This window comes from Delphinus delphis, chromosome 1, assembly GCF_949987515.2.
Source record: "Delphinus delphis chromosome 1, mDelDel1.2, whole genome shotgun sequence".
NCBI lineage: Eukaryota > Metazoa > Chordata > Mammalia > Artiodactyla > Delphinidae > Delphinus > Delphinus delphis.
Window position 1 is genome coordinate 53,240,648 of NC_082683.1, and position 13,824 is coordinate 53,254,471.

General features: G+C 36.5%; 1 protein-coding gene across 1 annotated transcript in view; it reads left to right on the forward strand.

Moving 5' to 3' along the window:
* The window catches only part of ATG4C (autophagy related 4C cysteine peptidase), a 93,320-nt gene that overhangs the window by 45,992 nt on the left and 33,504 nt on the right, over positions 1–13,824 (forward strand). The window contains exons 4-6 of the mRNA XM_069541125.1: positions 7,057–7,290; positions 9,420–9,750; positions 11,599–11,669. Of these exons, the coding sequence (XP_069397226.1) occupies positions 7,057–7,290; positions 9,420–9,750; positions 11,599–11,669 (636 nt within the window). The remainder of the gene's footprint in view (positions 1–7,056; positions 7,291–9,419; positions 9,751–11,598; positions 11,670–13,824) is intronic.

Here is a 13,824-nt window from a genome sequence, read left to right on the forward strand (position 1 = left end):
ATTTTTCTTTCTCAAGATTGCTTTGGCTATTCGGAGTCTTTGTGTTTCCGTACAAATTGTAAAACTTTTTGTTCTAGTTCTGTGAAAAATGCCATTGGCAGTTTGATAGGGATTGCACTGAATCTGTAGATTGCTTTGGGTAGTATAGGCTTTTTCACAATGTTGACTCTTCCAATCCCAGAACAAGGTATATCTCTCCATCTGTTTGTATCATCTTTAATTTCTTTCATCAGTGTCTTATAGTTTTCTGCATACAGGTCTTTGTCTTCTTAGGTTTATTCCTAGGTATTTTATTCTTTTTGCTGCAATGGTAACTGGAAGTGTTTCCTTAATTTCTGTTTCAGATTTTTCATCATTACTGTATAGGAATGCAAGAGATTTCTGTGCATTAATTTTGTATCCTGCAATTTTACCAAATTCATTGATTAGCTCTAGTAGTTTTCTGATAGCATCTTTAGGGTTCTCTATGTATAGTATCATGTCATCTGCCAACAGTGACAGTTTTACTTCTTCTTTTCTGATTTGGATTCCATTTATTTCTTTTTCTTCTCTGATTGCCGTGCGTAAGACTTATAAAACTATGTTGAATAATAGCAGTGAGAATGGGCAACCCTGTCTTCTTCCTGATCTAAGAGGAAATGCTTTCAGTTTTTCACCATTGAGAACGATGTTGGCTGTGGGTTTGTCACGTATGGCCTTTATTATGTTGAGGTAGTTTCCCTCTATGCCCACTTTCTGGAGAGTTTTTATCATAAATGGGTGTTGAATTTTTTCAAAAGCTTTTTCTGTATCTATTGAGATGATCATATGGTTTTTATCCTTCAATTTGTTAATATGGTGTATCACATTGATTGATTTGCATATATTGAAGAATTCTTGCATTCCTGGGATAAACCCCACTTGATTATGGTGTATGATCCTTTTAATGTGCTGTTGGGTTCTGTTTGCTGGAATTTTGTTGAAGATTTTTGCATCTATATTCATCATTGATATTGGCCTGTAGTTTTCTTTTTTTGTGACATCTTTGTCTGGTTTTGGTATCAGGGTGATGGTGGCATTGTAGAATGAATTTGGGAGTGTTCCTCCCTCTGCTATATTTTAGAAGAGCTTGAGAGGGATAGGTGTTAGCTCTTCTTTAAGTGCTTGATAGATTTCACCTGTGAAGCCATCTGATCCTGGGCTTTTGTTTGTTGGAACATTTTTAATCACAGTTTCAATTTCAGTGCTTGTGATTGGTCTGTTTATATTTTCTATTTCTTCCTGGTTCAGTCTGGGAAGGTTGTGCTTTTCTAAGAATTTGTCCATTTCTTCCAGGTTGTCCATTTTATTGGCATGTAGTTGCTTGTAGTAATCTCTCCTGATCCTTTGTGTTTCTGCAGTGTCAATTGTTACTTCTCCTTTTTCATTTCTAATTGGATTGATTTGAGTCTTCTCACTTTTTTCTTGATGAGTCTGGCTAATGGTTTATCAATTTTGTTTATCTTCTCAAAGAACCAGGTTTTAGTTTCATTGATCTTTGCTATTTTTTCCTTCATTTGTTTTCACTTATTTCTGATCTGATCTTTATGATTCCTTTCCTTCTGCTAACTTTGGGGTTTTTTTGTTCTTCTTTCTCTAATTGCTTTAGGTGTAAGGTTAGGTTGTTTATTTGAGATGTTTCTTGTTTCTTAAGGTAGAATTGTATTGCTATAAACTTCGCTCTTAGAACTGCTTTTGCTGTATCCCATAGGTTTTGGGTCGTCGTGTTTTCATTGTCATTTGTTTCTAGGTATTTTTTGATTTTCTCTTTGATTTCTTCAGTGATCTCTTGGTTATTAAGTAGTGTATTGTTTAGCCTCCATGTGTTTGTATATTTTACAGATTTTTTTCCTGTAATTGATATCTAGTCTCAGTGTTGTGGTCGGAAAAGATACTTGATATGATTTCAATTTTCTTAAATTTACCAAGGCTTGATTTGTGACTCAAGATATGATCTATCCTGGAGAATGTTCCATGAGCACTTGAGAAGAAAGTGTATTCTGTTGTTTTTGGATGGAATGTTCTATAAATATCAATTAAGTCCATCCTGTTTAATGTATCATTTAAAGCTGTGTTCCCTTATTTATTTTCATTTTGGATGATCTGTCCATTGGTGAAAGTGGGGTGTTAAAGTCCCCTACTGTGATTGTGTTACTGTCAATTTCCTCTTTTATGGCTCTTAACAGTTGCCTTATGTGTTGAGGTGCTCCTATGTTGGGTGCATAAATATTTACAATTGTTATATCTTCTTCTTGGACTGATCCCTTGATCATTATGTAGTGTCCTTCTTTGTCTCTTGTAATAGTCTTTATTTTAAAGTCTATTTTGTCTGATATGAGAATTGCTACTCCAGCTTTCTTTTGATTTCCATTTGCATAGAATATCTTTTTATGTCTCCTTACTTTCAGTCTGCATGTGTCCCTGGGTCTGAAGTGGGTCTCTTGTAGACAGCATATATATTGGTCTTGTTTTTGTATCTGTTCAGTCAGTCTGTGTCTTTTGGTTGGAACATTTAGTCCATTTACATTTAAGGTACATTTACATTTACGTTTATCGATATGTATATTCCTGTTACCATTTTCTTAATTGTTTTCAGTTTGTTTTTGTAAGTCTTTTCCTTCTCTTGTGTTTCCTGCCCAGAGAAGTTCCTTTACCGTTTGTTGTCAAGTGGTTTGGTGGTGCTGAATTCTCTTAGCTTTTGCTTGTCTGTAAAGGTTGTAATTGTCCATCGAATCTGAATGAGATCTTTGCGGGGTAGAGTAATCTTGGTTGTAGGTTTTTCCCTTTCATCACTTTAAATATGTCCTGCCACTCCCTTCTGCTTGCAGAGTTTCTGGTGAAATATCAGCTGTTAACCATATGTGGATTCCCTTGTATGCTATTTGTTGCTTTTTCCTTGCTGCTTTTAATAGTTTTTCTTTGTATTTAGTTTTTGATAGTTTGATTAATATATGTCTTGCTGTGTTTTTCCTTGTATTTATCCTGTATGGGACTCTCCGTGCTTCCTGGACTTGGTTGCCTATTTCCATTCCCATGCTAGGGAAGTTTTCAACTATAATCTCTTCAAATATTTTCTCAGACCCTTTCTTTTTGTCTTCTTCTTCTGAGAGCCCTATAATTCAAGTGTTGGTGTATTTAATGTTGTCCCAAGAGTCTCTGAGACTGTCCTCAATTCTTTTCATTTGTTTTTCTTTATTCTGCTCTGTGGCAGTTATTTCCATTATTTTATCTTCCAGGTCACTTATCTGTTCTTCTGCCTCAGGTATTCTGCTATTGATTCCTTCTAGAGAATTTATAATTTCATTTACTGTGTTGTTCATCACTGTTTGTTTGCTCTTTAGGTCTTCTAGGTCCTTGTTAAACGTTTCTTATATTTTCTCCATTCTATATCCAAGATTTTGGCTCATCTTTACTATCATTATTCTGAATTCTTTTTCAGTTAGACTGCCTGTTTCCTCTTCATTTGTTTGGTCTGGTGGGTTTTTACCTTGCTCCTTCATCTGCTGCATATTTCTGTCTTCTCATTTTGTTTAACTTACTGTGTTTGGGGTCTCCTCTTCACACTCTTTGGGTTCTTTGTTCCTTTTGTTTTTGGTGTCTGCCCCCAATGGGTGAGGTTGGTTCAGTGTGTTGTGTAAGCTTCCTGGTGGAGGGGACTGGTGCCTGGGTTCTGGTAGGTGGGCCTGGATCTTCTGGTGGGCAGGGCTGTGTCTGGTGGTGTGTTTTGGCATGTCTGTGAACTTAGTATGAGTTTAGGCAGCCCTTATGCTTATGCGTTTGGTTGTTTTTTTGTCTTACTAGTTGTTTGGCATGGGGTGTCCAGCACTGGAGTTTGCTGGCCATTGGGTAGATCTGGGTCTTAGCGTTGAGACGGAGAGCTCTCACCAGTTGATATTACGTGGGGCTGGGAGGTCTCTGGTGGTCCAGTGTTGTGGACTTGGCTCTCCCACCTTGGAGGCTCAGGCCTGACATCCGGCTGGAGCACCAAGACCCTGCCAGCCCCATGGCTTGGAAGAAAAGGAAGAAAAAAAAGGGGGGGGGGAAGAAACCAGATAGAATCCCAAACCAAATGGTAAAAGCAAAACTAGACAAAATCACACAAAGTAACGCGCGCACACACACACACACACACACACACTCATAAAAAGAAATAATAGGGGCTTCCTTGGTGGCTCAGTGGTTGGAAGTCTGCCTGCTGATGCAGGGGACAAGGGTTCGAGCCCTGGTCTGGGAGGATCCCACATGCCGCCGAGCAGCTGGGCCCATGAGCCACAATTACCGAGCCTGCGCGTCTGGAGCCTGTGCTCTGCAACAAGAGAGGCTGCGATAGTGAGAGGCCCGCGCACCACGATGAAGAGTGGCCCCCACTTGCCGCAACTATAGAAAGCCCTTGCATAGAAACGAAGACCCAACACAGCTGTTAAAAAAAAAAAGAAAAAGAAAAAAAAATAATAATTAACAAAGAACAGTCAGAACCCTAGGACAAATGGTAAAAGCAAACCTAAACAGACAAAACCACACAATGAAACATATGCACACACACTCACAAAAAGGGAAACAAGGGGGGAAAATCAATAAATAAGAAATTTAAAAAAGAAGAGAGCAACTAAACCAATAAACGAATTAACCAATGATAACAAGCACTAAAAACTAAACTGAGAGAAACGTAAAAACCAGAAACAAATCAGATGCAGAAAGCAAACACCAAGTCTACAGTTGCTCCCAAAGTCCACTGCCTCAATTTTGAGAACATTCGTTATCTATTCAGGTATTTCACAGATGCAGGGTTCTTCTGCTTGATTGTGGGGATTTAATCTGCTGCTCCTGAGGCTGCACAGAGAAATTTCCCTTTCTCTTCTTTGTTCGCACAGCTTCTGGGGTTCAGCTGTGGTTTTGTCCCCACCTCTGTGTGTATGTCACCCTCAAGCATCTGTTCCCTGCCCAGACAAGAGGGGGTTAAAGCAGTGACTGATAAGGGGTCTCTTGCTCACTCAGGCCAGGGAGAAAGAGGGTACAATAGTCATAATTGGAATGCGGGGCGAGCCTGCGGCGGCACAGGCTGGCATGACATTGCAACAGCCTGAGGCACACCGTGTGTTCTCCCTGGGAAGTTGTCCTTGGATCTTGGGACCCTGGCAGTGGCTGGCTGCACAGGCTCCCGGTGGGGGGGGGCGTGGGTAGTGACCTGTGCTTGCACACAGGATTTTTGGTGGCAGCGGCGACAGCGTTAGCATTCCGTGCCCATCTCTGGGGTCCAAGCTGATAGCCGCAGCTTGCTCCCATCTCTGGAGCTCACTTAGGTGGTACTTTGCCTTCTGTGGGCACAGAGGAAAGGAGTCCTCTCTCCTCATGCACCCCGAAACAATGGTCTCTTGTCTCTTCAGCAGGTCCAGACTTTTTCCCGGACTCCCTCCCAGCTAGCTGTGGTGCACTGGCCCCCTTCAGGCTGTCTTCTCGCAGCCAACCCCAGTCCTCTCCCTGGGATCCAACTGAAGCCCGAGCCTCAGCTCCCAGCCTCCACCTGCCCCGGTGGTTGAGCAGACAAACCTCTCGGGCTGGTGACTGCTGGTCGGCAGTGATCCTCTGTGAGGGAATCTCTCCACTTTGACCTCTGCACCCCTGTTGCTGCGCTCTCCTCCGTGGCTCTGAAGCTTCCCCCAACGTCACCCCCCCCCCCACCACCGTCTCCACCAGTGAAGGGGCTTCCTAGTGTGGGGAAACCTTTCCTCCTTCACAGCTCCCTCCCAGAGGGGCAGGTCCTGTCCCTATTCTTTTGTCTCTGTGTTTTCTTTTTTCTTTTGCCCTTCCCAGGTACGTGGGGATTTTCTTGCCTTTTGGGAAGTCTGAGGTCTTCTGCCAGCGTTCAATAGGTGTTCTGTAGGAGTTGTTCCACATGTAGATGTATTTTTGATGTATTTGTGGGGAGGAAGGTGATCTCCACATCTTACTCCTCCGCCATCTTGAACGTCTCCCTGGCATGTATTCTTTTAATTACCACTGACACTATATGCTACAACTTAGCTCCATTAAGCTGAATATTACGAAGTTTGGGTGATTGTAATTTTTTTCAGAATGAGCTTGAAAAGGGATAGGTGCAGGAAAGATGAGGAATAAAAGCATGATAAAACTGCTTTAACATCCTTTAGAAGGGCATTAGAAATTAAACTCCTTGGAATTGAGAGTTATGGGCAGATTTATCTCCCTATGCATCCACCCACCCAAACCAGCCTACATTTATTAGGATCTATTTGTGCTAGGCACTGTGCTTCATGCTGAGGTTGAAAAGATGACTAAGACTTTCTGTCTGGAAGAATCAAGAAATGTTAGTTCCTTTTGAGCACTAGTCTTTTGTAAATTATTGGGCAAATAGTGACCATAGTTTTCACATAGAAATTGCATAGGAGATAATCAATTTGGAAAAGTCTTTAAAAATGACATATGTGGGCCACAACAATTTAAAAAAGTATATACTTCAACATGAAAGGATACGAATATATTTAAGAATTTTATATTCTTACTGTTTAGCTTGTTAGTTTTGATTTTATAATTTGAGTATAAATATTCATGACAATAAATACAATGTGCACATTTTATTTGATTTTAAGAACTAGTTATGTGATTACATACATTTTTACATATTGACAAATCACGATATTTTATTTGCAAATCTCATTTTAGAGAGCACTAATATCTATATCCTGAGCCAAATGAGGCAATAAGAAAATATATTTTTATATTACGTCCTCATAAGAGAGTTGATTATATTCGGAACATAGGGTATTATTATTAACAACAGTAGTACTGATAATACCTTATATTAGTTAGCACCAGAGTATACAGAACATTTCAGCATTCATTCTCATTTGATTTTCATAACAGCCTGAATAGGCAGAATATGAGACTTATCTTCATTTTAATTGAAAAAAAAGAATTAGAAAGATTGTGCTGTGCTCCATATCGAGAGTAATGGGAATATAGTACCATTATTGACATTTCTTTGCATTTATTTAGAGTATAGTTTATATTTTTATTTTGTAGATGAAAATGAACTGTTACCTGTAAGCTCAGGATGTACAATAGAAGATCATGTGATTGCGGGAAGTGTAGAAGAATTTCGTAAAGACTTCATTTCAAGAATATGGCTTACCTACAGGGAAGAGTTTCCTCCAATAGAAGGCTCAGCTTTGACAACGGACTGTGGTTGGGGCTGTACACTAAGAACTGGCCAGATGCTGTTGGCTCAAGGACTCGTACTACACTTCCTTGGTAGAGGTAAATCAAATCTCTGGTTTTAGGGGGGTTTGTTATTGTTACTGTTTTTTAAATTTGAACTCTAGCTTGCAAACTGAATAAAATTCCCTGGTGTTAATTTCCTGAGTCCCCTATGTCTTCTAAAGTTGTAACTAATCTACCATGTAACATCTTTGTTGGACTGGGCCATTTCAAACATACAGGTTAAACATAAGTATTATTATGTTTCAAACATACAGGTTAAACATAAGTATTATTCATGACTGCCACTATGAATTAATTAAGTTCAAATTTTAGTAGTCTTTGGATTTTTTGTTGCTGTTATCATTTAGTTCTTTTTGATTGAACTCTAGATTATCTCCAGTTCAGTAAATTCTGGGCAGGTCAACAGCAGTGACTTTGAGCAGAAAATTATTGAGCAGTTAATGTTTTTACATTATTTAAATCTTAAGAAATTTTACAGTTTTATGCTTTAAAATTATTTTTATCTTTATAAATGTGATTATAATCAGTTAAATTGATTAGGGTCAATTTAATAAGGTCATCATGCTTAGACTTTTAGACTCTCAGAAATGTCATTGATACTAACTTACATATATCTATGTTTTCCAATGTGCCACCTTTCTTACCAGTTCTGTTAGTTCATTTTTATATAATGTGTACATTTGTAGGAGGATTTTAGTTTACCATTTTAGGCTATCATATCTGGTTATTACTGTCGTTATATTTTTTTAAGTGTCAGACAATTTTCTGCAATGCATGGCAAATATTTAATAACCTTTCTGTAGGGATTATTGATGAGATCATTTGGAGAGAATGTTTATTCAAGAGCAGTGTGGATATTGCAAGGAAAAGGAATTTTTCAGCTTTTTCTGGGATGATTTATTTATAGTCTCATGCAATCATGGATAAGAATTGGAATACTTTTCACACTTCTGACTAGGTCTCTGAATCTGTGACTCATTTTGTTAGCTTGAAATTATATGAATGTTTGGGGACTGTTGTGTTATTGAAAACAGTGAGGTAGTGATATAATTGATTTGGGGGGGGATCTTTGATCTCTAATGACTTCATTTATTAACTTCATTTACTAGAGAATTGATGTTACTCCCTAAATAATAAAGTTATTTTGAAAGACTGTATGAGAAAAAAAGCACCTTGTAAAGAAATATTAAACTTCCAGGTCAAACTTCTATTTTAACGTATAACCAAAACAAAATCCACTTTCTGAAGTTAAACTCTCATAAATACTATGATTGTTAGTTGAATATGTTTATTGTGCCTTTGGGTAGTCAAGACTGGATGTCTGGTGAGCAATACTGGTAATGGAATACAAAAGTCTTTATTCCACCTTAACACTGTCAAAAAAAAGAAAAGAAGGGGGCTTCCCTGGTGGCACAGTGGTTGAGAGTCTGCCTGCCGATGCAGGGGACATGGGTTCGTGCCCCGGTCCGGGAAGATCCCACATGCCGCGGAGCAGCTAGGCCCGTGAGCCGTGGCCGCTGAGCCTTCGCGTCCGGAGCCTGTGCTCTGCAACGGGAGAGGCCACAACAGTGAGAGGCCCACGTACCGCAAAAAAAAAAAAAAAAGAAAAGAAAGAAAAACATATTCCAGAATTGTCCATTTGTACCTAAGTTTACTATTTTTTCTCTTTCATTACGGTAATTTTTTCCTGATTATATGTAATATATCCCCATTCAAAAAATTTTAGAAACTACAGAAAAGTCCGGAGAATAATATTTCAACTCAAAAGTAAACATCATTGGTATATTGGCATGTTTCCTCTGCTTGTACGTTTATTATTTTTTTTACACAACTTTATTTAGATATAATCAACATACCATAATTTCACTCATTTAAAGTGAACAACAATTCAGTGGTTTTTAGTTTATTTACAGAGTTCTACAATTATCCCCATAATCTAATTTTAGGATTTTCATCTTCCCCCAAAGAAACCTCATACCCATTAGCAGTCATTCCCAATAGCAACCATTAATCTACTTTCTATCACTATAAATTTGCCTATTTCTGACTTTGCTATTTTAGTTTAGTAACCCATAGGACTTTAAATGCTACATGCTTATTTTAGTAGAATTGTTAACGTCTAACTATTTAAAAGATCTGAACACCTTGCTTTGGAACTGCTATAGCTTGGACCTGGCCTGATGCTTTGAACATTGAAAATTCAGACTCTGAATCATGGACTTCCAACACTGTAAAAAAATTTACTGCATCATTCGAAGCATCGCTTTCAGCGGAAAGAGAACTCAAAACCCCAACAATTTCTCTGAAGGAAACAATCGGGAGATATTCTGATGATCGTGAAATGCAAAATGAAATTTATCACAGGAAAATCATCTCTTGGTTTGGTGATTCCCCCTTGGCTCTCTTTGGTTTACATCAACTAATAGAATATGGAAAGAAGTCTGGGAAAAAAGCTGGAGATTGGTATGGACCAGCTGTGGTTGCTCACATTTTAAGGTAAAATTGTTTTAAAATCTTTCATCTTGTGACAGAGGTCCTCAGGCTCAGAGATAGTGATTTTTGCAGTGTATATATATTATTGGAACTTTTAAAGTCTAACTGTATGAGAATATTCATAAAGTAGCTTTCATTTACTGTTAGGGAAAAAACAAGACATATTGTGTCTCTAGTTACATTTATCTACTGACAAATTTTTCTTCTTTTGCTCATAGGTATAGATATCCAAGGTCTCTTTCTAACCAGGTTTTCATTAGACTACCTTATTGAAATGTTCTAAAAACTAACAACTCTTTCAACCTTGGAACATGCATAATAACATTATAGTTTTTCTTTTTAATAGTGTAATCTGGGGGCTGTAATGTACTGATAGTGTAATGAAATGTCAAGAGCTAAAATTGATGTTTTCAGCATTTCTTTTCACACATCAAATTCTTGTGAATTGTAAATGTATGGGACTATTAATATTATAATTATATCATAGTAAAATAAAGTGTCTGTGACATTCAGAGTAGTTAGAAAAAAGTCGAAAGTCAGATTTCACTATACCTCAGCTTTTTATGTGCCAATTATTTGGATGCTACTTAAGTTTTTTAAAAAGTTGTCATATTTATTGTGTCCCACTATTATTATTAACTAAATCATTAATATTGTCATCCAAGTACAGCATGTTATAGTAAATTTAGTCTATTTAGAATAATATACAAAATCCAAATTAGTACAAATGTTTTTTTTGCTTATTAACAGGCTTTTATATTTTATAGGTCAGATGCTTATAGTTGAAAAAGTAGTTGCCTAATATTATTAAATGGATTGTTAATAATGTCAAGTCCAGCTTGGTATGACATACATAAAAACATAATCATAAAAGCATGGTTTCTACTCTTCAAGATGTTATGTTCTGTATCCCAGGGATCAGAACACTTTTTCTGTAAAAGGCCTAATGGTAAATAGTTTAGGCTTTGCAGGCTATATAAGGGCTCTATTGCTCATTTTGCTCTTTTTTTCTTTTTTTGTTTTACAGTCGTTGAAAACTGTAAAAACCATTCTTAGCTTGCAGGCTGTACAAAAACAGGCCACAGGTCATGCTTGGACTATAGGCCATAGTTTCCCCATCCCTCTTTTATATTAGCACATACAAACATGCATAATAAGGCATGTTAAGTTAAAAAATTATAAAGATACAGTTAAATAAAAGTATTTTTCCATAATTTGTGTAATTTCCTTTTACATATATTGTTGTGATTTTTTTTCACTTCATGTGCACCATTGAGAATATTATACCCACTTGGAAATATTTTTCAATTTGCAGTTTTACTTATAGAATTCTAAGACTTGAAAGTGGGAAATTCATTTGTTCAGGTCATGTAGGTTTTTGAATGAAGGAAAAAAGTCATGCTATTGTTTAAAGAAAAGAAAAAATCTTTCATAACTGTACCAGAGGACAATCATACTTTGCTAGTCAGTAATGTAAGTTAATATGAAGTAAACCTTGAAGCATATTGTAATACCACTGGGTAGAAAGCATTTAATATAGCCAGGTGAGTTTGAGAGAAATTCTTTTTTGGGGGGCAGGGTGGGGTTCACACCTTTATACCCAAGAATTTTAAAATATGTTTTTTAAACTTATGTTTTAATGTTTTTTGAGTAATTTAGTGTAATATTCTACTTTGAAAAAATTGACTTGATTTTTGATACCATTCAGATGATAGTTTTGAAAGCAGACACTATAGGGTAAATAGGAAAGTCAAGAAAATGATGGCTTTCTTTTCCCTTAAATTAAATCGTTTGTTATTAACTGGAAATGTTAGTTAGGATTTTAAAGGATAATGCTTGTTATTTTCTTAGAAAAGCAGTTGAAGAAGCAAGACACCCAGATTTACAAGGAATAACTATTTATGTTGCGCAAGACTGTACAGGTGAGGAATGTATTATATAATTCTACTTTTTATCCATTTATTTGGTCAGACCTTTTTAAAAATTTAGGTATAATTGATATATAACATTATATTAGTTTCAGATGTATAACATAATGATTCAATATTTGTATATATTGTGAATGATCACCATAATTAGTCTAGTTAGCATCCGTCACCATACATAGTTAGAAAATTTTTTTTCTTGTGATGAGAACTTTCAGATATACAATACAGTATTATTAACTATAGTGCCCATCCCCATGCTGTACGTTATATCCTTATGACTTATTTATCTTATAGCTGGCAGTTTTCACGCCCTTCACCCATTGTGTCCCCCCATCCCACTTCTGCCAGTCATCAGTCTGTTCTGTGTATCTGTGAGCTTGGTGTTTTGTTTATTCATTTTGTTCTGCTTTTTAGAGTCCACATATAAGTGAGATCATACAGTATGTGTCTTTCTCTGTCTGACTTATTTCACTTAGCATAACGCCCTCAGGGTCTATCCATGTTGTCACAGATGGCAAGATTTCATTCTTTTTTATGGTTAAATAATATTCCACTGTATATACATACCACATTTTCTTTATCCATTATCCATTGATGGGCACTTAGGTTGTTTCCATATTTTGGCTATTATAAATAATGCTGCAGTGATTAAAGGGGTGCATTTATCTTTTTGAGATAGTGGTTTCATTTTCTTCAGATAAATACCCAGAAGTTGAATTGCTGGATCACATTGTAGTTCTATTTTTAATTTTTTGAGGAACCACTGTACTGTTTTCCTTAGTGGTTGCACCAACTTACATTCTCAACAACAGTGCACAAGGGTTCCCTTTGCTCCATATCTTCAACAACATTTGTTGTTTCTTGTCTTTTTGATAGTAACCATTCTAGCAGGTGTGAGATGATATCTCGTGGTTTGATTTGCATTTCTCTGATGATTAGTGATGTTGAGCACCTTTTCATGTACCTGTTGGCCATTTGTATGGCTTCTTTGGAAAAATGTCTCTTCAGATCTTCTGCCCATTTTTTTAATTGGATTATTTGTTTTTTTGATGTTGAATTATGTGAGATCTTTGTATAGTTTGGATATTAACCCCTTATCAGATATATGATTGCAAATATTTTCTTCTATTTGGTAAGTTACCTTTCTATTTTGTTGATGGTTTCCTTTGCTGTACAGAAGCTTTTTAGTTTGATGTATTCTCATTTGTTTATTTTTGCTTATGTTGCCTTGTGGTGTCAAATTGAAAAAATTATCACCAAGACCAATGTCAAGGAGCTTTCCGCCTGTTTTCTTCTAGGAGTTTGTGGTTTCAGTTCAGGTCTTGTGTTCAAATCTTTGATGATCGATTTTGATTTAATTATTGTGTATGGTATAAGATAGTGGTCCAATTTTATTCTTTTGCATGCGGCTGTCCAGTTTTCCCAGTACCATTTATAATTAGATTTTTCATAAGTATTTAGCTTACAGCTTATCCCAATTATACTGTAAATGATGAAAGTAGAGACCATGTTTTACACATTTTTGTTCCTACATTGCACCCTGTATAGGCACTGATTAAATATTTCTTGATTGAATATATACTATGAATTATTAGTTGCAATATTAAAATAAGTTCTTAAGGAAATTTTCAATATTTAAAATGACTACTTAAAAAAGATAGGTGGGAAAATTTAACATAGGTATATACTTGGGGTGCATGTCTGCCATGTCTCATCTCATTGGGGATGTGTTTCAAGGAAGGAAAATTCTCTGTTTGATTTGTTTCTCACTAGTCCTTCAGTAAATCATCTGATCATGATGCAGCTATTGTCCAGAATGTTGCTTTGTTTTATTGTTATGGGTATTCTGTTTAATGACCAGTATCTATAGTAATTTTGAAACTCTATTGGGGATAAAATAGTGACCTTAATTTCCTAATAAAATAAAAGTGCCTTCAAAGTAAACCACCTCATGTTGTTTATTTTTTACTGAAATACTGTTAAGAGGATAAAATATGTTAATGTTTGGGGAAAGTTAAATATACTTCAGTTATGTTTAATATAAGGGTATTTACAAAATGCTTGAGATTACCCTGGTGACTGACTAGTGTTTATAGTGTGGATATAATCGTTACCAAATACACGTGCATTTTGTTCGGCCTTTTGTTAA